The 26620-nt window shown below is 33.9% G+C and overlaps 1 protein-coding gene across 1 annotated transcript in view; it reads right to left on the reverse strand.

The window, feature by feature from the left end:
• Positions 1–26620, reverse strand: part of RYR3 (ryanodine receptor 3) — a 249476-nt gene that overhangs the window by 34791 nt on the left and 188065 nt on the right. Inside the window, exons 71-87 of the mRNA XM_032213643.1 lie at positions 21426–21596; positions 20575–20634; positions 19499–19630; positions 18536–18648; positions 14260–14356; positions 11920–12026; positions 10793–10844; positions 9512–9577; positions 8903–9002; positions 8305–8384; positions 7018–7094; positions 6293–6366; positions 6053–6070; positions 5497–5577; positions 4952–5040; positions 3343–3471; positions 1430–1534 (exon numbers count right to left, since the gene is read on the reverse strand). Of these exons, the coding sequence (XP_032069534.1) occupies positions 1430–1534; positions 3343–3471; positions 4952–5040; positions 5497–5577; positions 6053–6070; positions 6293–6366; positions 7018–7094; positions 8305–8384; positions 8903–9002; positions 9512–9577; positions 10793–10844; positions 11920–12026; positions 14260–14356; positions 18536–18648; positions 19499–19630; positions 20575–20634; positions 21426–21596 (1551 nt within the window). The remainder of the gene's footprint in view (positions 1–1429; positions 1535–3342; positions 3472–4951; positions 5041–5496; positions 5578–6052; positions 6071–6292; positions 6367–7017; positions 7095–8304; positions 8385–8902; positions 9003–9511; positions 9578–10792; positions 10845–11919; positions 12027–14259; positions 14357–18535; positions 18649–19498; positions 19631–20574; positions 20635–21425; positions 21597–26620) is intronic.

A 26620-nucleotide genomic window follows, 5' to 3' on the forward strand; every position in this document is an offset into this window, starting at 1 on the left:
GATGGACATTGGCAGATAAATTACACATATTGTAAAGAACTATCTTGTGCTAGACATTTTATTTTTGCTTTTTTTTTTTTACACAAAAGTACATTAAACTATGGGATTAACTGGCATCAGTGTATTGATAAAAAAGAAAATATATGAGGAATCGGATTATCAATTGCTGCTAATCTTATTAACTATCTACCATCTCTTGAATCAGAAGCAGCCTACCTTAAATACCAATTGTCAGGGAGTAACTGTAGTAGAGAGTGATTTGTCTTCTATACACACTTTTGGGCTTTCTTGGTGCATTTAGCTGGCCAACCTGTGATTTATAATACTAGATCACAACAGCCTTTGTTTAACCTTCTAATCAAAGTCTTACATTGAAATAATAGAAAATACTTGTTGCTTGGATTTTAGATTTTGGTAGTGGGTTTGCTCTCCGAGCTTGTCATTTAGTTCCTGAATGTTTCATTACCAGGCTGGGTGACATCATCAGTGGGAGTTTTGTAGAAGTGTTTTGTCCTATTCCTCTTTAGCTTATATAAACAGCAACATAATATACAACATATACAACATTATACAGCATAAAAAAATTGCAATAATTGTAAACAATTCTATGTCGGAAAAAGAGGAAGATAATTGAAAACAGGAATTCATGAACATTGGCTAGCAGTTAAACAGCATGACCAAAAATCCCTGATCTCAAGCGAACATTGACAATGAACACCACCAGCTTTATTGGGAAGGAACAAAAATCATCAGCCATGCCAACATCTGCCACACGCATGAATTTATTGAAGCCTGGTACTCTACAAAAGGATAATTAACAAGCATATTTATTTAGATCCAGCATATGAACACGTAAGAAACCAGACCATTTAAATGACCGATCAACAAGGAACCAATCAGCATCTCAGAATTTAAATATAGCACCAAACAAATGGCCAACTGACCATACTGGCACACAAGACATATACATGCTAAAGAAGAATAGGACAAGACACTTCTAAAAACTCAAACTGATGATGTTACCTAGCCAGGTAATGAAACATTCAGAAATTAAATGGCAAGCTCTGAGACCAGACCACTATCAAAATTTCCATGTTCTTAAGTTCTAATGTGATCTTTGTTGTGCTTCAATCCTGTGTTCACTTAAATCAGAAATCCTGACTCTCTAATAGATCAAATTTGAGCTTCCCCATTTCAGGTGGGGAACCAGCATCTCTGGTTTAATTCAAATCAGGATTACAGCACTTAATGCAGCATACAGAATGTCTGTGTGTATGTGTGGTGGGAGACTAGTGGGACAAATAAGCAGGCATATGAATGTGATGCTTATTTCTATCTCCACAAACCTTACTTTATGAAATATGAAATAAAATGTATACACTTGATCAATTCTTTTACATTTTCAGCAAAGATGATGAATAAAATCTACCTGTGAAAGCTTCATTTGCATGTTAGCAAAAACATGGAGAAAGCCAACAACCGCATCCCATAGTCTACTGTGAGCCAAACTCTGCTGATTTCCAATGCAAGGGCCCTACAATTAAAGAATGATGTTTTAAGTTTTCTTTTTAAGCACCTATGCCAATACGTATTGTTATTATTTAATTATTGATAGCATGCTCTAAATCTACAAAGAACTGACAATTTAGCAACAATGAACAATATAAAGCTTAAAACACACAGTAATGATACAATATACTCTAAAGCTGTGATGGCGAACCTATGGGCACGCGTGCCATTGCCAACTGCTCTTCTGGTTTCCGGCGCACCAGCTGATCTTTACACATGCCGGAGCCCCAGAAACCTGAAGACGAGATGATCTTCAGGTTTCTGGTACTTCGGCATGCGTGAAGACCAGCTGGCACACTGGAAACCAGAAGAGCAGCTGGATGGCACGTTCATTACAGTTTGAGCACTCTGTGCCAAAAAGGTTCACCATCACTACTCAAAAGCATGAGATATAGTAGCAATGAATAAGAACTGTAACAAAATCATAAAATAATTTGATAATATGTATGTATTAAAATAATCAAAACTACTCTGTAAGAACTTCTAGAAATCTGTTATTGGCAGGTCATACGTAGCAGCTTCTAAGAGATGCTGTTCCATAAAACTAGACCATAGCAGAAAAGACACAAACGAGGGTTTGCAATGAGCAAAGGTAAATGGAAAAACAACTTGAAACAAAATGAAATTGGATGCAACTATTAGAAGGCGAGAAGGCATTTTGAGACAACTTTCTGCAGGTGAAATACTATGAATGAGGATTTGCTTGAACTGAAGTTTTCATTAAAACTCTGTCAAAGAATTAATTCTTTTTATATCCCCGTCCAATTCTTTAGCTTGGAAGGAAATATATATATATTTAAGAGATGTAAAATCTCAGTTTTCTCTCCCCACCCCAACTACCATATATAAAAAGATCTGGGAGAATAACACACCAGTAGTCCCAAAGGAGTTTTTTTTCAAGAGTCAACTGAACCTTCTGGTGTTTCTTTGAAGACGTTTCGCTTCTCATTCAAGCAGAGCTGAAGAAGCTTCTTGGATAAGAAGCAAAAAGTCTTCAAAAAAAAACAAACCCCAGAAAGTCTTCATCTTAGACTTAGAATAACTTTATTGTCACTTTAAATCTACACTAATCAGCATATATTAAAATCAAACTTCATTGCATACAGCTCTCAAAGGTCACCATTTCCAATATACACTACATAAACATGACTAAATAAACAAATATGCATACAGTATGCCCACATATATTATATGACACAGAGAAACAACACAGTCTAGTTCAGATGTATACATGTACATGGTGAGAAAAACAAATCTTGAGAGTTTACCAGATGGATGGCATAGGGAACAAAGCTGTTACAGACTCTGATAGTCCTGCTAGAAATACTTTGAAACCTCCTCCCAGAGCAGAAACAGAAACAGACCATAAAGTGCTGTAAGCACATAGCGCTTATAAGCAGCATCTTAAATAACGGGAAGTGGCCTTCCTATAATCTTCTCAGCTGTTCTCACCACTCTCCGCATGGCTCTTCTATCTGAGGCACTGCTGCCACCAAACCAAACAGTGATGCAGTTTGTTAAAAAGTCCAGTTGCCTCTTGAAAAAGCACCTTTGGGACAACCATGACCTGGATGACTCAGAATCCCCATAAAAATCCCCTGTAGATATTATCTTCATTCTTTCTTTCCTTATTTATTTATTTAAAAATGATTTTACAAATGGTAGTAATAATGAAATTCCACTAATTCCAGTAAACCTTTAGCATCCATTCATGTCATCCATCCATTCATTCATGTCAGCAAATATTATATCAAACAGAAAGATTTTACCTACTTGTATATATTCAGTTAGTGAATTAAAAATCTGTTTGGTTACAGCCAAAGCCTTAGAGAAGTTATGTTGTCCAGATTCATCAATTATATCTTTGCCAGAGTAGTACCAATAAAAATCACTGATTGATTCCTAAGAAAAAATATGTAGTTTTTCCTGTATATATTAATGAAGTAATAATCAAACAGTATTCCAAAAACAAATAGTATATATATGTATCATTTTTATATTTATCATTTTTCTAGTTATTATGTTAAAATCTGTATCTATTCCAATGAATTCTGAATGCAAACAATAGCAAATAGAAAACTATTCACTTAAAAAAAGTCCAAAAGAGCATATTTTATTATTTCAGTCACTATACACTACTTTAAAACACCTTGTATACTGCCTTTCAATTAAGTTTAGTTTTCGATGTTAAACAATGTAACAAATTGTTTTACATCACAATAGGCATTTAAAACACTTTGAAACAAAACACTCTTAACCCAAAATATACCTCTATACAAACTGTAAGACATAATGAGCAGATTTATGCTGTTTTTTAAATGTTCTTGTAGAAAAGAACCATTTCTCCTGGCCCTGAAGAGATACTGAGGTCAGAATCAAATAAAACCAGCTGGAAAAGTGCTCCAAAACCAGGATTCCAACCTAAATAGGGTTTAACTTCTGATAATATAATTAGAAGAATTACTAACTTACTAACTTTTAAAATGTAGATTAAAAAATAATTTAAAAAACAGTTAATGTATGACTGCATGACGCACCTACTTAAATCCCCGCTTCAGCTTTTCTAGCCCTAGGCACAGTAAATAAACTGACTTTAATTCCCAGAATTCATAGCCATGACAAAGCTGTCTGTGTAATTATGGAAATTCAAGACTTTTGTGGCTAGATTAGAAAAGGCTGCTTTACTTAAATATCCTGCCTCTTGAGTCATGATCTGGATGCTAATAATCCTGGAGCCTAGGTTTCACATTCCTGGGAATTGGATGGAATCAGTTGACAAGTTCCCAATCAACCTGTCCAAACAAATCCCTTCTTTTTAGTTTTGCAAGTCTCTTGGACTGATATTTAAGTGCCTCAATGAGGTTGGCCCAAAAATCCCTAAGCATCAGTGTCTTTACTGCTGTATATAAAACCAGGGGAGGTTTGAAAATCAAGCAGCAGCTTATTTGTTTTCTAAGGAAAATAGCATTCATTTTTAATTCCCTCACAGCGTCTGCAAACATAAAGCAAAGCAATATTTTAAAAATCAATTTTTCCTCAGAGATCAACTACATCAAGTATATGTAGGAAAATAAAAACCTGAGTGTGATTCAAATCAAACATTTAAATCCCAACATCTTTTTATTTCAAATTAAAGTTAGGAAGAGTCATCAATATACTTCTAGTTTTTTTTCCCAAGCTTAGATTTTACAGTTTCTATTCAGATTGGTTGCCACGCTGCTTTTCTTTCAATTAATACAATATAATTGAAAAAGAGGACATAATTACTGAATCATGGAACTGTAAGAAGAAAAAAGAACAGACACCAAGTGTAATGAAAGCCAAAAACTTGTAAAGGCAAAGGATTTTCATAACAGAGTGATATAATAGTTTATCTGTTTACCTGAAGCCGCAAAAGATAATCAACTGTGCTAATGATAATATTCACTGTAGTAGTATTGCCCATTTGTGTACGCAGGTAATTCTGAAAATCTGAAAGGTAAAACAATTTGTGCTATATAAATTAAAGATTCAATATAGTCTTACTTATTTTCATTTTTTTTGTTCATTTAGAAAATGAAGAATTGTGGATTGTTTTGAAAGGAAATTGCATTCATAACCACCTGATACCACAGTAATTGTGTCTCATAATATGAAAGAAGTGCAAACTTTTTAAAGAAAATTACACAAAATAGTAATTGCATAACTTATTACATAGCAAAACTCCTCACTTACTAGATTTGAATTTAATAAAATAGCAATTTGATTTGTATCTGGAAAGAACTTATACGTGTGAAAAAATATTTCTGAGTCCACCTCATCTGAGAAACTGATTAACTGTTGAAGAATTGAAAATCTATTTAAGTATGAAAGATATTGGAATAACTTATTTCCCCAAAGATTTAAATCAAACAGTAAATTGCTGAAAATATATTGCACATCACTTACCATTGTTATGACCTTCACACAGCAGTTGTAAAAATCTAAACAGATCTTTAGTAAACTCATCATTCTGTAGTACTTTCTCACCTTGAAAATATACAGTACAATGAATTACGCGATAATCAATTGTTTCTAAACATGCAGAACAAATAGTCTTTCAACAGCATCCTTCAAACTAAGTGATTGTAATAAAAAGCAAATACTGTAAGCTAATTTACAGTAGTTCGTTCTTTAAAAAAAATAAATACTTTGGGGAAATGATAAAAGCAAACTATAAAACAGAAAAAGCAAAGCTAAAATATTTAGCACTCCAAAGCATTCATGATCAAACTACAGGACTAAAAATCTAATAGGAAATGGTTAGTCATTATCAAACCATGCCTTAGGTATGAAAGACGCTTCTTTAATTAAGCATCAAATTGTTTCTTCAAGCCCCATACACAATCATCTGCAGACCATGAAAGTTAACCTAAAAGATATATCTATAAAGATGCAATTAAAGAAGATTTCTTTCTGATTTTGCCACACACAATAGCATCAAAAGCTGTAAACCCAAACATACCACGCTCACGTATGATGACTGTGGATCAAAGAAAAATAATAAGAATACAAAATAAGCAAGTTATAATTACATTAGATATTTTATTAAATGTTTTCTTGGAAACTAAATGAAACAGCACAGTTTAATCGCACATCATTTTACGGAGGTTAAATAAAGAGACTATTCAGTGTACTGAATAATTGAGCTGAAAAAGAAAAATAAATAAATGTAAATCTATCTGAATTCATTCATTGTACATACGTGTTCCTTCTTCAGTAACCATTCCAAGCCCTTCTGCTTTATTTTGTCTCTCGAAGGCATTCAAATCAAGAACACTTATTTAAAAAAAAAGACAAAAGATTTCTGAATCAAATAATAAGACTGAATAATAATTTAACAAATCATTCAAAAATAAAAAATGAATTATAAAGGCTTAAAAATGATACATTTGAAAGATGAAGTTTCACTGAAATCAGTATTAAATGCTTCTCTATCAATATTACATCCTAAACCCAAACCAGTTTTTCAATATTCCTTCTGTTGATATCACTGCAATATATCAATTGAGACAAAAATTAATTTAATCCACTAAATGCTTTCTCCTTTTTTTCATCAATGGTAAGGGCAGTAAGAATCTGGTGTCCCTAGATGAACAGATTTACTGTTTAAACTGTTGTTATTATTAACAATAACGACCAGTTAAGAATGCTGGCATGAAAATATTGTAAAGAGTCTTAAAGGGCAAAATAATGCATGCCTCAGAACTAAATCCACCCATTGCATCTCAGTTCACATTATCACATTTCCCCAGAGTTTTCAAAAAACATGAATTTGGAGAGGTATATCCCACTGAAGATGTGAAAGATCAGATTAGGGACAGATCTTCATAGAGAAAATCTATCTATATAGTCATTGACAACAACTTGATAGTACATGATCAGTCAAAATTCCATTCATACATGCAGCTTAGCCCAGAAAGTGTTTACCTGCAAGATTGCATTAAGCCAGAGATAGATTGGAAAAAACCAGCATCCTTTTTCTCTTTCAAATAATCCAACATTTTCTGAATCAGAGATTGAAAAAATATATATATTAAAAACAGTCTGAGTTTGTTTAATGATAAGAATATATTTTTGCTAGGACAAGAATAAGTTGCAATCTTAACATATTATTCGCACCTTTGGACTTGGCTTGGGAACTTGGATAATGTAAGCTTATATATGGTATGTTTAAAGGCTGTCTTGGCTGGACCCCTTGCTGCTGAGTGCTAAGAGTGGTGTCTGGAATTGGCAAGGAATTGGAGGTGGTGGGTCCTAGAGTAAAGCCTGGAATAAGGAAGGGGCTGGTGGCAGCTGACATAGAATGAGATAAGGGCCATCACTATTATGACAGGCACAGGGGATATCACAGAAATCTGAAAGAAACAACTCACAGACTGATTTCTTGGATAACTATGATAATTTCTACCCACCAATCTTCAATATCCATCCTTGAGGATAGGTGACTGGATATCTATATCTATCTATCTATCTATCTATCTATCTATCTATCTATCTATCTATCTATATATATATATATATATATATATAAAATTAAGATTTTCACAGAAGTAGTGGATAAACGTTCAATAATATAGAGTGAGATTTGAAAAATAAAGGTAAGAAAAAAGTGAAAAAAAATTCAAATGGAAAAAAGAACAAAATATATCCAAAGAAATGACTTCCAATCTTCTTTACACCAGTTACAAAATTTATTTTCTCTCGTTCCTCATTAAAATTATATCCTAATTCTCTTCTGCTCATATTAAACTATTTTAATTAGCAAATCCATAAACTACCAGGTTTTTTCCCCATTTTTCTGCAAAAAAACCCCCAAACATAATAGGTTTCCAGTCTTTAATAATTCCAGTCTTGTGCGACAAGTGATCAGGTCCTTGATGCATGATGTGATCATGGAGAAGTCTACCAACTTGGCTGGTATAGCTCAGAGCCTAACCATAACCCTAACCCTGGGGTTTATCTTGGGGTAGTTGCAATGTTATCTGAAAGTGAAGGACATTACTCAGTGGGTTTAGGTGCTATACAGAGAGCAATAATAGTTTGATTTGGCCATTATTTTTTCCAAAAATTTTAATCTAAAAATATGTGCAAATAGAAATAAATAAATAAAAGTAAACTTATGTAAAGTTTCCTACAAACTGGTATTGTCGCCTTTAAAAGTCTTAAAACCATATGCACCCACAGAGACAATTGCATAGCTATGAATGAGGTTACCTGTTGAACAACGGAGTTACCTCCATTTAGAACAGCAATACCAAGCTTCAGAGTTTCAACTACCATGGGCCCCATTTCACCTGTCAATCAGGAATACAGTGCTTACATTGTGGTCACAAAATGATCATTTTAAAAGGTTCTAAGCTTAAAAACAAGTTGAAAATCAGATGGATAGACAATTGTTGCCAAGTGATTGCAACATCAGAAAAGAGTACAGAAGCTGGAAAAGTACTAGGGCCTGAAGGAGGAATTAGAGTAGATGTGGAAAATAAAGGTCAAAATGGTTCCAGTGGTGGCAAGAACACTCAGGCTGTGGAGAGGGTCCTGGAATCCTCCACAGATCAAATTGAAGGTTCTCTGACCAGAAGAGTGCAGTGCTAGGAATAGCTAAAATAATATGCAAAACTCCCAAATTCTCAGGCCTCTGGAGAGGACCTGCAATTGAGGAAGGGACATAACACCCATAGAGGTGAGAAGGGAATTTATTATAGCTTGTTTAATGACTGACTGACTTTCTTTTCAAGACAGAATGAAATATATACATGCAAAGAAATACATAAATAAATATCAAATAGCCTTTCCGTTTTTACTGTATTACCTTTGCTGGCACTGATCATTTGCAATACCATTTCAGCAGCTCCACGTTCATGGAGTCGGGATTGCTGATAGAGGGTTTTCTGCTTTTCCATTTCTTTTTCCTGAATATCAGAATGCAGATACATGTTAACATATTAGGGTATCTGTCATCAGTACCAAAAACTGTAAGACTTTGAAAACAACAAACTTTTTAAAAAAATATAAAAATCTTTCACAAACCTATTAAAACACATTAAAAGAATAAATTAGCCATGATAATCACTCTAATGCAGCAACGTTTGTTAAGGGCTTATTTTTAAAATAATTTCCCTAACACATTTTTATAAAAAGTTTTCCCCACAATTGATACAGTAATAGGCATGGGATAAATGCTGCAAAAGGAAAAGTTTAAATTTTAAAAGAACAGTAAGCAACATTTGTTTTTTTTTTTAAAAAATATATGGAACAAAAGACAGACAGAAATTAAGGTGAAAAGAAGAAAGAAAAAAAAGTATAACATTATGTTAATTTATAAAGTTTTAATAAAATGGGCACCCTATCTCAAGTGACTGCATCATTTCTAATAGCTATATAAATTACGAAAGATCTGATTTTAAAGAAAACAACTAACTTCAAATGTCTTCTCCTTTTCTTCTTCCTCTTCCTCCTCATTACCATCTTGCTCACTCTGACAGCTCTTTTCTCATTGGAAAAAAATACAGACTCAGATAATGAATAAGCAGAAACAAGTCAAAGACATTTTAAAACCACAGTTCATAAGTGAAGGATTGATTGTTTCATGGATAGATTTGCAAATTAATGTCTCAAAGATCAAGGTAGTTGTGTTTCAAAGAGAAACAAATGCAAAAAAATAGAGCAAGAGAATAAATGTACATACTATAGTGGAATGTTTACTAAATAGGGGGAAATGAATAAATTACAATATGAAAATTCCAGCAGAAAACTGGCCTGTAGTAAGTTTTTTCTTATAATGTATATATATTATATTTCATTGATATATGAATTGTTTTTAGAAATTTCTTCCACATCATTTTTCATATGTTTTCACATGTTTACATCTGGCCATGATTTTGCCCAGAGTGGAGTGTTGTTGTTGTTTTGAATAAACAAAGAAGAAAGAGTTGGGTAGGAATATCTATGTGTGCCAAAGTGAAGGAAAATTAAGATTCTATAATATTCTAAATTTCTACATTTAGGCGAGACTTTGACCTAAATTAGCAAGTTCAAGAGCTAGATTCATCAAGATGAGGGCAACTGTTGAATAATTCTTTAATGAAGAAATGATTTTATCAAATTTTTGTTTGGTCTTTATTTTTCAGCACTAAATACTAATGAATTTACATCCAGTTAGATAAAAGTCTTTGGTAACAGAATTTACCTTATATTGTAAGTATATAATATTGGTTGATCTTGAAAAAATTAAATACTATTTAGATTCATTAGTAGAAGATAAACAGAAAATCTTGAACTGGAGATTAGACTGGGAAATAAAAGATGCCCCTGAATTAGGCAATGACAATTTCTATATTACTGTGAAGAAAGCTACAGATACTTCCACGAAAACACTACAAAATCCAGCTCAACTCAAAGATAATTTTATCTTTTATTACTAGGAATACTTCTTTTTTCTCCAAAATTTGCTGTTGGATTGTTTTATCCATTTTTTAACATTGTTTTTTCTGTGGCTTTTTATGTTTGATGGTGTGCTGATACAGTTAGTTAAAAAGATAGATTCGTAACATCATTAGTAATAGAATCTATTATTAACAGTAAAATGGCAGTCACTAATAGAAAATGCTGAATATTATTTTAAGATTTCAGATCTACTTGAAAAAAACAGAGATGGCATTCTAAATATATATTTTTTTAGGTAGATATTGAAATTACTCACCTTTGCCATCATTGCTGAATATGTAGTGTACAAAGGATCATTTTCTAGTTTACTGTAGAAAAGTATGAAATAAATACATTTGTTCCTGGAAAGGTTTTACAAGTTACTGAACTGAAGTTCCAGCTTTTATTAAAGCAGGGAAACTTTCATCTTGTTACAATCCCATGATACATGATACGATCTTATAAGCTTATAGGTATAGATTCCATATCAGATTCTTTATTAAAACATGTATTTACCAAGTTCTTTTGCAATTGAAGGATCGATCTATCTACCTCACATGGGATTTTTTTTTCTATTATGCCTTGGAAATGGTTACAAAGATTCTAGCCATGGCTTTGCTATACATCTGATAATTATCTCTGATCATATCAAATACAAATCAGTTCCGACAATAACAGAAAACTTTAATTAATTCTAAATGTTTTACTATTGTTGTGTTAAAAGGATTTTGGGAAACTTGCAAAATTCAATCCAAAAGAGATATATGCATTCAACTTTAAACATTACCTTTCTTTCTGCTCCTTAATCTGTAAGATTAGGCTGCATTAAATAGCACCGTATTACCTTTCATTTTTTTAAAAATCCAGAAAACATTTTAAAATGACCATGCAAACAGGTACCACGTCCAATTTGATATTTCACAACATCTTTAAAAACAATAAAAAGGTATTTAAGAAAATGTGGGGTAAGGAAGGTGAAATTCTGTGTTTTTGAGGTCCTATGTTTGGATATATTATATGTATTAACATCTTGTAATTATTTTGTAGTTATGGGCATGGTGGCATAGTGGTTAGAATGCAGTACTGCAGGCTACTTTTGTTGACAGCCGGCTGCCTGGAATTTGGCAGTTCAAATCTCACCAGGGTCAAGGTTGATTCATCCTTCCATCCTTCCGAGGTCGGTAAAATGAAAACCCAAGTTGTGGGGGCCATATGCTTGCTGACTCTAAATCGTGAGGGGTGTAAAGCACTGTGAAGCAGTATATATGTCTAAGTACTATTGCTATTCCTTGTCCTTTCTTTTGTCAAATTCATCGTATGCTATTATTTTTAATGTTGCTCTTTAAAGAGTTGGGTAGCATAACAAAGGCAGGAAGGAAAGGAAGGAAGTAGTAAGGTAGTTACCTTCTTTCAGTGAGAGCATTCCGACTGAAATGAAGAATAATCTGATGTAGAGGATCTGGATGGTTTTCATCCTCTTCTTCCTCATCTTCAGTTGTTTTGGGTGGAGTCTGTGCAAACATCACATTGGAATTTTATACATAAAAAGGATGTAATAGGAGAAAAAAATAAGTATCATTTATTTTAATATTTTATATTTTCATATTGATATTTTAGATGGAAGATTCAATTATGCAACACCTTTTCTTATATAAAATCAGCATTTTAATAGTAAAATGTTCATAAATTTAATTCCCGTTGAACTGACTTATGTTTACTTATAAATAAAATTGTATAGGCTTGCATAATCAGAACCTGTAATGGAAAAATCTTGAGCCTAATTAAAAATCAGACTATTTTTTCTAGAAACAGATCAAGCTTATTACCTGAAGTCATATTTGGTTTGTCTGGTTATCTAGATCCCTCTAAACCTGCCCACTATAGTTCAGCATGTCATGTGACTTTAGCCCCATATGGTAGATCAGAGTAGGGAACCAATGCCATATAGACAAGTGCTACTTTTATTGTACAGCTAAAGTAATAGAGTTTTGCAAGTCTGAATGTGTTTCCCCCCTTCCCTCACTTTTTTTTGTGTAAACTAGAAAGAGGCAGGTCTGAACTGCTTAAGAAATTTGTTTCTTGGAATAAACTCAAGCTGTGCTTGCCTGATCATTGTCTTGGTGGCACCTCATTCTCCTGTCCTTCAAGACCATTTCCTATGCTCACTAAACTAGAGTCTTCATACTTGCCTCTGCAATAACGATTGGAAATTGCTGTATCAACACCATTGAATCATCTGCAACTGGCAGCAAAGGAAGCAATTAATATCTGTGATTGGCATTTGTCTCCCTTATCCTGGGAATTAGAGTTCTTTCAGTTTGAATGATCTACCTACTTACCTACCTATCTACCTTCCTTTCATCCTTCCTCCCTCCCTTCTTTTTTTGCATGTCCTGGACCAAAGTTATTTATTTATTTTTACACAAACACACACACACACACACACACACACACATGCTTAATCACAGCAGAACACAATTGTGTAATCTCCATCATATGAAATTCAATGCATGTTTTACAACAAATTAATAATATCAAAATAAACTCTCTGAAGAGAGCTACGTATAGTTATATGCCATTTACCAGTTATGCACCTCCCTGCAATGATATTCTCAACTAAATGTTCCCATCTGATGAATGAGAATAATAATCTGATTATTGTGTTGATGGCGTAATAGATGTTTTCGTTGCTAAGTTACCATATGATTCATTGTTCTTTAAGCTGCAATAGACTAGCACAGAAGTGGTTTAGAAAATTCTCACTTTGTCTTTCACAGAGATTTCCACCATTTTATAAAAAAAAGTAACAGCTATATTTAAGTGAATAATCTGTCCATCTGTTTCATACATTTAAGTAAAAAAGAAAAAAGAAACCGTTGCCCTTTAAAAATATCAAAGAGTACTATCAAATACTATCAAAGAAGTCTACTTGTTAAGGGATCAACTTCTTAAAACATTAAGAGAACATTGAGAAATCCAGAAATATGAATGTGTGATCTGCCACCGTCTGTGAAATGTAATTGAAAGAGACAGGGTTATTCTATACTTAATACCAATGTAGAATTAGCCTGTCAGGTTAGTGGAAATACTGCATCAATGATGCAAATGCATTTTAAGGAATATAAATACATCAACTCATAAATCTATTAGTCTCTTCTACACTGTTGGATATTGCTTTTCTGCCAAGAAAACATTAAAATTGGCAAGTAGGGTGAACCCATCATTTCACATATAGAAAATAATAGTTCTATAAATTACTGCTTAATTAATCAGTTAAAAAGAAAAGAGTTAAAAATTTGGAATTTAAAAAATGCATTGTCAAATAAAAATTCCATTGCCTAAAACACAAATCTGCCATACTTGTTTCTAATTTGTTAGATGCCACTGTATTATAATATCAAGGAAAAGGGAGATAGCTTGTACGAAAAAAAACCCCAAGCGTTGGCATATTAAAATGAATCAAATAGACAAAATGCCAGTTAACAACAACAAAAAAAAACCAACATTCACCATATTTAAAATTTCAAAAAATTAAACTAATTTAAATTAAATTTTAATTTAGGAATTAAATTAGCTGTGATTTGATCTAGTTAGTTTCAGTCCAAATGTATACAGTAACAAAATAAAGATTTGATATAGTGTTCATATCATGGCATAAAATATAGCAGGATGGTATATATGAAAGTGTTTATAAGTGTAGACAAGAAGGCATTGTAGACTCAGCCCAATTTTATCTGTACTTACAGCCAAATCCTGAACCAGTTTCTCCTCAAAGGAATATTCTTCTGTTTCTATCCAAAATTTCTGATAACCATGAAGGAACAGATTAACAGAACGGTGCCTAGGAGTAGGGGTGAAAATGAAATCGAGAATTAAAGCAGAATAAAATATAAAAGCTTAGAAGATTACTGACCAGTAAAACCAATAGATTCTGTACAATTCAATTCAAAAAGCATTAAAATTAAAGAATGTTCAGCAAAGTTTAAATAACATAGATGACAAGTATTGTTTTAATAAGCTGCATCAGACAGAAATCAAAACATGAAAATAAGGCTATTGGTATGCTTATATTTTACTGAACACTTCAGAATTCAATTTCCCATAGATGTAAGTCTTTGTTTTTCTATTCTTTTCAATAAAGACAGTTGGGGAAAAAACATACTTTACTTTGATGCAATTCTAAATTGACTCCTTACCACTATGATGTCCACTGAATGCAAATGAACAAAAAAACATGAACTATCCATTTCATATCTTTATATTTTACTTTAAGAATGTTATTTTTAACCAATGTAAAATGAATCTAAGTATGCCATTTCTTTACACTTTGTCTAATCATGATGTCCTTATCAATATGGTTTATTATCAACTTCACTTATAACTTTAAACCAATATTTTTAAACTGTAATTTCTCTAGAACACAATAATTATTTGATTTGCACCTTATGTTTTTCCACAGTTAATAAGTGTGCACAGCATGGAATTCTTTCTAACCTTATGTAGGTTTTTAAACAAATCCATTTTGGTAGAAACTATGTGAAGCTTTAATATTATGTTTGAATCTGGGCAGTGATTGTGGCAGAATTATCCATGATGAATTTCAAACCCATAAAACATTTTCCCCACCTTCTTCAATTCAAACCCAGTATTTGAAACATTTGATCCATTTTAAAGTAAAAGCAACTTGTTGTTGCTATGGAGTTACTTAATTATGGTTATATAGACTTCAAATCATAATATTAATCGCAGTTTCCAACAAGTACTGAACTGTGGTTAATCAAAAAGGAGGTGGAATTTTCCAATAGCTCCTTGGAAATTATGTAATTATAGAATATTATAGAAGTTTGTAACATAACTAATTGCAACTGGTATAATGTTGCAGTTCAATATGTGTGCAATTAGTTTAATAGAAGTTAATTCAATATGGGTAAACCAGAATGTTGTATTTCATTGGAGCTGTGCAGTCAAACACACCCCACCCCAAATATTCAGTCAGACTTTGAGGTTTCTATGGTCTCTTTAAATATGAGAAGGTGGAGAATTTTCTTAAAGAAAAATAATGTCGCCTTCCTTCCATTCCACACTCCTTCCATTCTTTACTGTTATGTGGAAGGGAGGGAAAGAGTAAGGGCGGGACGATTTTTAAACAAAAGACAAAAATAAAGTTGTTGAGAATGAGTGTTTCCCTCTTTTCATATAAAGAGCAAAAAAAATAAAAAATACTGCTTGGATTTTCAGGAAAAGGATTTCCCAGAAGTCTTCTTCCTCTTACAGTGGAGATATTCCCAATTAACAAAAGACAGGTGAGTATGGGAAAGCATTCTTTTCATGAATTTCTGTTATGCTAAGGTCTCTTTTGACCCATATCTGACTTGGAGTGACTAAATTTCCTCCAAGGCTGGGTTCCTGAAGCCACTACTGCTGGTTTGCTTGTGGGTGCGCAGCATGCACGTGCATGCACAATACAATAAAAAAAATTCTGCACATATGCAGAAGCCAAAAACAAGGAGAACCAGTTCAAGTGCATGGCAGACCTTGGTCACTGCTGGTCTCATCCATATACCAACCTAAATTATCCATTATTTTATTATGCACTGCTGAAAGTCACCTTATGTGAGATGGGCAACACATCAATTTGATAAATAAATTTAAAAAGAATAAAGCCAGAAGGAAAACAAAAGTAGCCATAATATAGAAAGCTGCTTCTGCAGGTGCACTTATGTTTTCTTCTTTCCCAATCCAACTATATATAATTTGATATGAAGAATTACATTACTTAGTAACTTAAGATAATTACTATGCATATGTGCTGCAAAATAGTTTGGCTAAGTTTATTAGACATGTAACTGTTGGAAAGGAAAACTATTTATTCATTATATTTTAATGCCTTCAAAATATTTAGTAACATTAAGACTTAAGTGGCAGGAGAAATTCCAAATTGTGAAGAATATTGGTTTTCAATCAAGACGATCATGCAAATATACCTGAAAGAACTGCCTTCCGGCCAAACCCTAGAGCAGAGGTGTCAAACTTAAGAGCGGGAGCCTGGATCTGGCCCACAGGGTGCTTAGATCCACCCCGCAGGGCTCCCCTGGAAACAGTGAAGGACTAGCCTGAAGTGCCTCTGCCAGTGAAAACAGAGCTCTATTTTCACTGGCAGAGGGTTGCAGGAGGCCGTCGCAGCTGAAAACAGAGCTCGTGAGCCTGTTTTCACTGGCAGAGTGCTCAGGCCACCACAAGCGCCCCTGACATGAGTGATGTGAAGCTGCCACACCCACCCTGGCCATGCCCACCCTGGCCCCCTGAGGTCAAACACAACCCTGATGCAGCCCTCAATGAAATCAAGTTTGACACCCCTGTCCTAGAGTAGAGGAGCTGAATATAAAACAAATCATCAAATGTTTTTTAACATTTTGAATTCCCATTTGTTTCAAAAAACTTATAAGTTAAAAAAAGGAAAATGTCAGAAACTTAGATTTGCATATAAAAGCATGTTGGCAATTGTGTTCAAAGAATACTAATTGCATAGCATATGCAAACAATCAAGGTTATTCAAAATAAAATATCCAGTAATCTCTTCAAACAACCTCAGGAACAATACATCTTTACAGAGCTGCCTATGTGGGAGAGAGAAAATCTCCCCACAACAATGTTACGCCTTCTTCCGCTCTTCTTTCACCGCCTCTCCTATTCTCCTGATCCCAAAAACATACTGTAGCTAGTTCTATGCATGTTCTATAGCATCTCTAAAATTATTTGTTTAATTCATGGATACAGTTTTCATTGCAAGCAAAGTCACTGCTGTTCAATATGCGTGAGCGCTGAATGAGAGATGAAAGGATGGAACCGGCAAATGCTGGAAATGCTATGTATCTCTATGAACATTGAAAATACAATTAATATACATTAGGAAGTAATGTTTTTTTTTAATTTTGACAAAATCCTTAAATGTGTGATATTAATTGCATAGAAAAAAACACTATATTTAAATATACAGTCCTTTTTTCCATGTTGCCAGTCTGGATTGAAGTGGTTAGATTTATATATCTGGGGTCTGGGGGAAATATATAAATATCTCCCAAAGCATTGACTAACTAGGTACTGTATTTTTCAAAGTATAAGACGGACCGGAGTATAAGATGCACCAAGATTTTAAAGAGGAAATTTTTTTTAAAGGTTTTGCACTCTGCAGACCTCCCAAAAATGGCCCGTTTTTCACGGAAATGGGACTTTTGTCAAAAAAAAAGGACATGCATAGCATATAAGGGGCTTGTAGAGTCTCCTGGGGGTTGGGGGGGGCAAAAATGAGCAAAAAACAGCCCATTTTTCACTCATTTTGCCCTCCCCAGCCCCCAAGACCACCCTGAAAGCTTCCTAAAGGCTATGCATGGCGATTTTTGCAAAGGGCGTGGGGTTTTGGGAGGCCAAAAATGCTGCATTCAGCATATGAGACATACATTTTCAGCCTCTTTTGTGAGGGGAAAAAGGTACGTTTTATACTCCAAAAAACATGGTAATTCACATAATCAAGCCCAACTCAGTTGTTTTAAAGTAATCAGAAGTTTCTCTAAAACACATTGGTTAAAAATGATAGAACTTTATCAAAGGCCATTGAAGCTCATTTGCAAGATGCTGAAAACATTTAATAATGACAGAAGTAATGAATAGTGTGGGTGACTACAAATCATTTGACTCCTGGCAACTGACTGGACTATCCTTGCAGTGGTTTGCCATTTCCTCTTGCCTAGGGCTAAGACAGAATGACAGGCCCAAAGTTGCTGTATCATTGAGATGGGTGGCATAGAAATTTAATAATCAATCAATCAATCAATCAATCAATCAATCAATACATTCATGCCCAGAAGACCTCAAAAGGGATTTGAAAATGGTGTGCTGAATCTTCAAGCCATTGTCTCTGGTTCACCCCTTCCCAATGTAGAATCAGATAGGCATTATGCTTTTCAACAATGCAAGCAGTATTCAGAAATAGCATATATAAACATTTTTTAAAACTATGTACCTTGGCAGATTATACAATGGTGCCATCCTGAAACAAGCTACAACAGCTCTTTTACGTTGTTTAGACAAGAGTTTGTGCCAAACTGCTTTCTTTGATCTTAGTGGTTGCTCAACCTATGGACAATATGAATAAAGATATTTTAACTGATTCTCACCTGATCCAATGACAAAAAAAGTTAATAGTTACAGTATATTACATGATATGTTGGCAACAGTTCTTGCCTCCCCAAATAAAAATAGAATTTTCATTGGAAGTTAAAAAAACCCTTTTTGTTTTAAAGCTTATGACATTCAGAAAACAGAAATCTCATTAGATTTGGTGGTTTCCTACAATTTTAACAATTCCTCAAGAAAATCTTAAAATCACTAATAATACTATATTATAGTATCTGGGGGTCTATGGAAGCTTGTGGCTTGATTGTCAATCTCTCCCTTAGACAATAACTGTGATATAAAAACAATAATGTGTTATAATGTTTTATTATTAGATTGACTTATAATCACTTTGCAAATATGCCTTGCACACTATCAAATATTAGTATTAGTATGCAAACATCCATTCTTTCTGCTCTGTTTCAACATATTACTTAATCCTCCAGAAAGATCCCTAAGGGCTACAGAATTTCCTTGTATATAAAATGCTCAGCTCAGCCCGATCCAGCCCGATTCCAGTTATATTCATTGTTCAAGATCAGTTTGTTGAGGTTAGATGTTAATGCCTTATTTTACTGCACCAAAGGAGTCGGAAGTCAATGTCTTTTTTCCTTTGCTTTCCCCCACTATCCACTTTCCTTTTCCCTCCCCTAACTTCCCTACTATTTACTTTTGTATTATCCTTGTATGCCATATTATAAACTAATAAAAAAAATTAATAAAAAAAGATCAGTTTGTAGAGTTCCTATTTACTCTATTTAACCATGGATCTTCAGCCCATATCTTTTAAACATCAAGTAATATTTTTTACCTGTTCCAGATGATAGACAGCTGCTGAGATCCTTTGCACACGTGCAATAGTTTTCTCAGGATCAGCAGGTTCATCAGTTTTCAAGACATCTTTGTAGAGATTCAGCTGCCATTTCACAGCAGGGTCATCTGACTATATATCAAAAAAAATTATCCAGTCTTATGCGTACTTAATATTAAAATATATAGGGCACTTATTTAAATAAAATTTATTGCCATTTTTTGCACCACTGTACCTGAAGCAAGGGGAAAAGCTATATGCTTATTTTTTTTGGAAGAAGAAAAATGTGATATATTAGAAAATCAAAGGCAGGAAGACACTGCAGAGCTTCATTGTGCTATGAGTATATAATTGTATTATTTTGTAGACTTGTCTCCAGATAATCTCCAGTCCCTCCTTGAGAGAGATGGGAGATCTGGAAAGACAAAATATAAACAAATATAACTAACTGACTAAATAAAATCTATTTTTTCCCTGGGCACTGCCTACATTGGTCCAATGATACTCTGATTAAAGGTCTCTTCCCTTCTATGGTACTAGGGAGAAATTATCTCACCATATGTACAAGCTTGTTCCTAGTTCTTCCCCTTGTAGTAAAAACAAAAGAAAGAATTTTTTTGTGCTAGTCTAAAAACTGCTGTTACACCATTAGTAAATTTTGGAGGAAATTAGACTATAGTATAAATATATTCCTTTTCTGTGCCACACTTATCCTTTCTGTGACTCCAATGTTGACATTGCCTGCCAGTGGAAAATTGGGGAAATTTGTGATCAGCATATTGGGGATACTATATTGGTATAATTTATGGCCACACTATTTTGTGTCAGTAAACTCTTTAGCTTGCTACATGTTTTGTATCTATACATGCCATATTCATTCCTTGGCATGACTGCCACAGCTGGTAAAAGTTGAACCTCAACATCTGGAAATCAACCTGTTGCTCATTCATATTATTTCTTCATAATAAATATAACTTAGCTATAGGATTACTCTATTAAATGATGAAATATATTAACATGCTTTTTGACCTCAGAAATATATTTAACTAACAGTTTTATTGCCATTTGAATATTACCTTTTCCTGCAAATGCAAGTTATTGCGTAAATGTTCTTTAACTTCTTCTTCAGTGTCTTTCTGCAGATAAATAAAGGCACATTGATCTGGGTCCTCTTACATATATTTTGACCAATAATAAAGACAGAATACAACCTATTGGGATATGGCTGCATACTCTATATAAAATAAAAATAAAAAAGCAAAGTTTTGTAGTAAGGAGTCTCCTGTAGCTATGTGTCCTTGTGTAGTTTAAAGTCCAATAATACACAAATATTCAGTGTACTTGCTAGGTTTTGAAATGTTTGAAAAATATTTGTGAGATCATCTGAGTATCTGAATTAGAAGGATACTTCTTATATCATAAGGAGAAAAGATGATATCTATAATTAGATAGAGATAGATGATAGAGATAGATGATAGAGATAAATATGTCTCAGATTTTGAATGTTGGCACCAAATCAAACCCTCCCTCCTTCCCAACCCCCTCTAATAATCCTTTCTTAAATTTATTTGTTTGCTCATTTCCATGCTTTGTATATTTCTAGATGTGTATGGTACTCATATCTGAAAGCGGCACAAATGGTTCAAACCCATCATGAGTATCTCCTTTAGAGGAGGTTTTCTTGAGTTCAGGTTCAAGTTCAAGTTTTAAGTGTTAAGGAATTATTATGGAGTTGGCAACACCTGAACTGAAACAAGTATTTGCCTGAGCTGGAAAAGTTGTGGTGCCTTTAAAGAGCTGTCAATAAGCACATTGAGTGTATCAACATCAGACCTGAATTACCTTTGTCCACTTCAGATTCAAATACTGCATGTCTTTATTTGAAACCTTTCAGATTTCAATCAGTAAGAGTAAAATATTGACTTACACAGCTGTACCTGGACTTAGCAAGAGAAATCAGCTCTTGATCTCCAGGGGTACACATGTTCAACCCAATGGGGAGCATTTTTTTAAGTGCAGCTACAATCAGAGAAGTCTGTATTGAATATAAATCCCCTCTATGTTTTGCTTTTTTTCGTTCTTGATCATGACCTCCAGACTACAAAAAGGAGACATGTAGAATACAAAGCACTGTTAATTCTTTCATACTAAAATAAATACCGTTCCAAATTATGCAATTAAATTTAGATATTCATATTAAAAATGCTGAAAGCATTTGAACATTTACCCGTTTGAATAGTAAAACCAAAGTGAACCAAAAGACTATCATGAAAATGCACGATTTTAGTGGCATTTTATAAGAAAAATACTGTAGAAACTGTAATTCAAATATCTTTGCAATTTTCAGGGAAATAAATATATTTCTGTAATTTTTCAGTATGCATATGGTGATAAAAAACACACACACATACAAACAGCATTTGAAATGGATAAAGTGTGATGCCATTTATAATTTTGAGGATTTCAGTGTTTGAGATATTTGCCTGTACAACATGTAAGAAATATAAAGTGTGAATTCCACAAAACTGAACAATTGTAAGCAAGCGCACTAGAAAACTATTTTGCTGTAGAATCATTGTCAAATTATCTTGCTACATTGACAGCAGCTGTAATCACCTGAAGTATACAGAGAATAAGCCTTTGGAAAAAGATATCAAATGGGCTGCACATTAGCATTACATTTAACCTGTTCATGATGCACACAATGTACAATTTCACTGGGAAAAAACTTTTTAAACTAAGGCAATAAATCAAAGCTCTGGGCAACAGCATTGGTGTTTATCACTACTGAAATGATACTAGAGACAGATTAAGATTAAACAGGTAATATTGTTATCTTTTTTGAATCCCATGCATAAAAAGATGAATAATGACCCTGATGAGAATTGAGCCACATGTATGAATTCAAGACTGGGCTCACATAATGAATCTACCACAATTAGAAACTCTTTTCTATTAATTCATCATGTCTTACAATACAATAGCAGAATTGGAAAGGACCTTGGAGGTCTTCTAGTCCAACCCCCTGCCTAGGCAGGAAACTCTATACTGTTTCAGACAAATGGCTATCCAACATCTTCTTAAAGACTTCCAGTGTTGGGGCATTCACAACTTCTGGAGTCTTCTCCTTCTGCAAAGGAGATTTGAAGGCTCTGGGTCTTATATTCTACTCTACACTTATAAAATAAACTGTATTAATAACTTCAATTAAAACAGAAAAGAATTCTCAGAGCAGTCACATATTTTATAAATTGTTGTTAAGCTCTCCTTTTAATAGAATATATCCAAACATCTAGCCATATTTTTGGCTAGATTATTATGCTTTCCTCAAGGACACGTAATGGCAACACTTTGCCTCAAAGCTTTGTTTGTGGAATGCCTTCAAAAAGTTTTTTATAGTAGCAGTGGATTTAATGACATTAATTGCTACTTGACTTTCATAGCAGACAAACAAATGTCACAATTTATCACAGGACTCAATGGCGTCACTATTCTCTTAGGCAGGAGAATATCTGACACAACTTCCCCTCACCTTCCCCAATAAAGTAATCTTTTCAGTTTGTGTGACCATAAATTTATCCCTGTATCTATCTATCCATTCTGTCTCTGCCACCAAGTTCCAGTTTTTCTAAAAGGAAACTTTACCGACAATTATTAAAACATCCATAATGAATAATGAAAGCTTTATTAATAATATTGATTCATTTTTGTTACATGCTGATTGACAGCTATCATTGAGCTTAGTTCTTAACTTTCTTCTATTCATTGGCCCATAGATGAATTAAGCATGTATGTACTTTGCTTTTTATAAATGCAGGAGGAAAAAACGGGAATGGAAAACCAAATCTTCTACATCCCAATTTTTTCCATCCAACATTGAGGCAGGACACTGTTCACGTGAAATGATTATTGCCTTCAAGTTTTGAGAAGAAGATGAAGAATAATTGGTTCTTCTTAAAATAAAAGTGAATTTCTTCCTAAATCTGATTTTTGGGGGAGAGAGTATTAGTAAGTCAAATATCAGACATATTAGATGTCACTGTATCCTGTGCCATAGCTCATTGCTTCCTACAAAGCTGGATTCGCAACACCAGTCTGATTCTACAAATGGTTCAGTATTTGAGAGTAAATAAGACATGTGATATCATTTTAGTTTATGTCAGGTATTATTGATAAATTTGTGGTGATATTAGAAGTTTATTGGCAAGGAATGTGAATGATGCCATGCTGTTCACCAAGAACCTAAATGATTTTCCTCAAGCATTAACTAGATGGTAAACCGAAGTAGATATGTCTGAAAAAATGGTGTGAATTATACACAAAGCATAAATAGCAGAAACCTAGATCAAATAAAAGAAATTGGTAGAATATTAATTAAAGATGAGTTTATAAATATATATAAATTATTTAAAGAAAACAGGGGTTCTGTTGCAAGGAATGAAAAAATATCAACATACAGTATGAGAAAATGGCTGTGTTTTGCAAATTTTGTTAGATGAAAGGAAGAGCTGAATGTATCAGGAGAAACATAAAAATAAGTTGAATGTAGTGGATCTCTCTCTCTCTCTCTCTCTCTCTCTCTCTCTCTCTCTCTCTCTCTCTCTCTCTCTGTGTGTGTGTGTGTGTGTGTGTGTGTCTGCCTGCATGTTGTTTGTGTGTGTTAAAACAAAAACAGAAAAGGAAAACAACAAATACTTGTGCAATTAATGTAGATGAAATACAAGAGTGACCAGGGAATTGTGAAGATATGACCAAGAAAATCATAGATGGAACTGATTAAATTCCTGAGAAAGGTGAGATATTTAAAAATAGCTTGTAAAGTTGGAAGAAAACTTTTTTTAAAAAATCTAGCGAATGATGCTAATCTAACTGGATATAGGTACATTTGGTTTTCTTTCATATCTTGCCTTTGATTTCTTTTTCTTACAATTTCTGGGGGAGAGATTCCTGCACTTTCTATAATGTTGCTTACCATAAATAGAAATATTGAGATGAGATACATGTGGGTGTGAGTGAAGATATACTGAATCTATCTACTCCCACTCATCCACTTATAAAGGCAAGTTATATTATATGAAAAGTACGCTAAAATACATAAAGAATACTGGGAAGACATTTTTTTAAATTCAAATACCATCTCTTTCCTCCAATTCAGTAACAGATTTTGAAATAATAAACACTAACTTGGAAATGATTGCTGAAGCAGTCAGGTTTTTTGTTTTTTTCCAGACTAGGTGAAGATTTCTCAAATGGGTTGCTATTGTTGCTGCTGATGTCTCTTGATTATTAGTTCTTTGTGGCATATGTAAAAGGTCCCAAGTCACAAATAAGTTTATAGACATTGATTTGGTTTACTTCATTAAATCTGGTTCAGCTCATGGATACCAATGTGCTTACCTGTGCCTTCTTTGATGCCTATCAGACTTCCTGGCCCACCTAATTTATTTTACTGTGTGACTTTTTTTAAAGATAGGAATATAGCATGATACAAAGCAACACTCCTATGAATGATCTATATTTTCACAAGGCTGATAGGTCCAATACAGATGGTGTATCGCTCAGCAGGCTAGCTAGGAACTCTACACATAGATTAAGGCTATTACCTACTCCACAAGTGAGAGAATTGGAAGTTTCTGTGCCCAGGCATGCATTGGCAGGAGATCCTCCTAAGAGCAAGGACAATATTTCTCTAATTGGGCTTGAACTCATGTCCTCTGTCTCCTTAAAACTTTTAGGGAATGGAAACAGTAAAGTTTTAAGGGAAAGTATATGAAGATACATCAAGGATCTTTTATTCGTTTTCAGTGCAGCTTTTACTCAATTATTTTGCTTTATTTTTGCTTGCGTTTGATGACCTTCTTTCTCTTTGTTTCCTCAGTTTGTTTACAAATTAATGATAATATAGTTAGCATAAAATGTCGGCCTCATGGAAATTAATGCAGCTAACTCATTTCCTCAAGTCTTTACTTTGTTGCTTTTATTGAATTAAAAATCCTTTAATCTTTGCAATTCTAGTGTTGGGTTTTGAAATAGCACCACGTGCTCTAAAATCAATGTGGCCTAGTAATTCTGGTTAAAAAGAAAATAGTGGAGACACTTACTATATTTTTTGGAGTATAAAACACACCGGAGTATAAGACGCACCAAGATCTTAAAGAGGCAATTTTTTTAAAAAAGTAACTGGGTAGATAGAGGGATAGACAGGGAGAGAAAGAGAGAGAAATACAGTAGGTAGGTAGGGAGAGTAGGTAGTAGAGAGAGAGAGTAGGTAGGTAGATAAAGGGAGAGAGAGAGAAATAGAGAGAGATAGAGAGGGTAGGTAGATAGAGGGATAGAGAGAAATAGAAAGAGATAAAGAGAGAAATACAGTAGATAGGTAGGGAGAGAGAGTAGTTAGTTAGTTAGGTAGGTAGGTAGATAAAGGGATATAGAGAGACAGAAAGTGATAGAGATAGAGAGAGAGAAATACAGTAGGTAGGTAAGGAGATAGAGTGTGTGTAGGTAGGTAGAGGGACAGAGAGAGAGAAATAGAGATAGAGAGAAATACAGTAGATAGGTAGGTGTTTCTGCTGGCACCGCACTTGATCAATGTAATTCTCATCAATCAGTTAAAGAGCTTTCCAAAAGGGGGAAAAAGTTTTTGCACTCTGCAAACCTCCCCAAAACAGCCCCTTTTTCACAAAAATGGGGTGGGAGGGCCAAAAAAAGAGCAAAAAAATTGCCCGTTTTTTGCAAAAATGGGCCCGTTTTTTTGTTAAAAAAAATTGCATGCATAGCCTTATGGAGGCTTATAGAGTGCTGCTGGGGGCTGGGGGGGGGCAAAAACACTGCCCTTTTTGCCCATTTTTTCCCTCCCCAGCCCCCAGGAGATTTCTGAAGGCTATGCACAGCCATTTTGGTGAAGGGGCGGGGCTTCGGGAGGCAAAAATTGCTGTATTCGGTGTGTAAGACGCACCCAAATTTCAGCCTCTTTTTTGAGGAAAAAAGGTGCATCTTATACTCTGAAAAATACAGTACTTAAAAATTAAGTTTTGGAGAAGGGGAATTTCCTATTTAGCCCTTCCCAGAATTTCTGGTAGGAGGTCCATTACCCAATTTAAGATTTGGTTGGGAGGGCATAAC

This window comes from Thamnophis elegans, chromosome 1 (genome assembly GCF_009769535.1).
Source record: "Thamnophis elegans isolate rThaEle1 chromosome 1, rThaEle1.pri, whole genome shotgun sequence".
Lineage (NCBI taxonomy): Eukaryota > Metazoa > Chordata > Lepidosauria > Squamata > Colubridae > Thamnophis > Thamnophis elegans.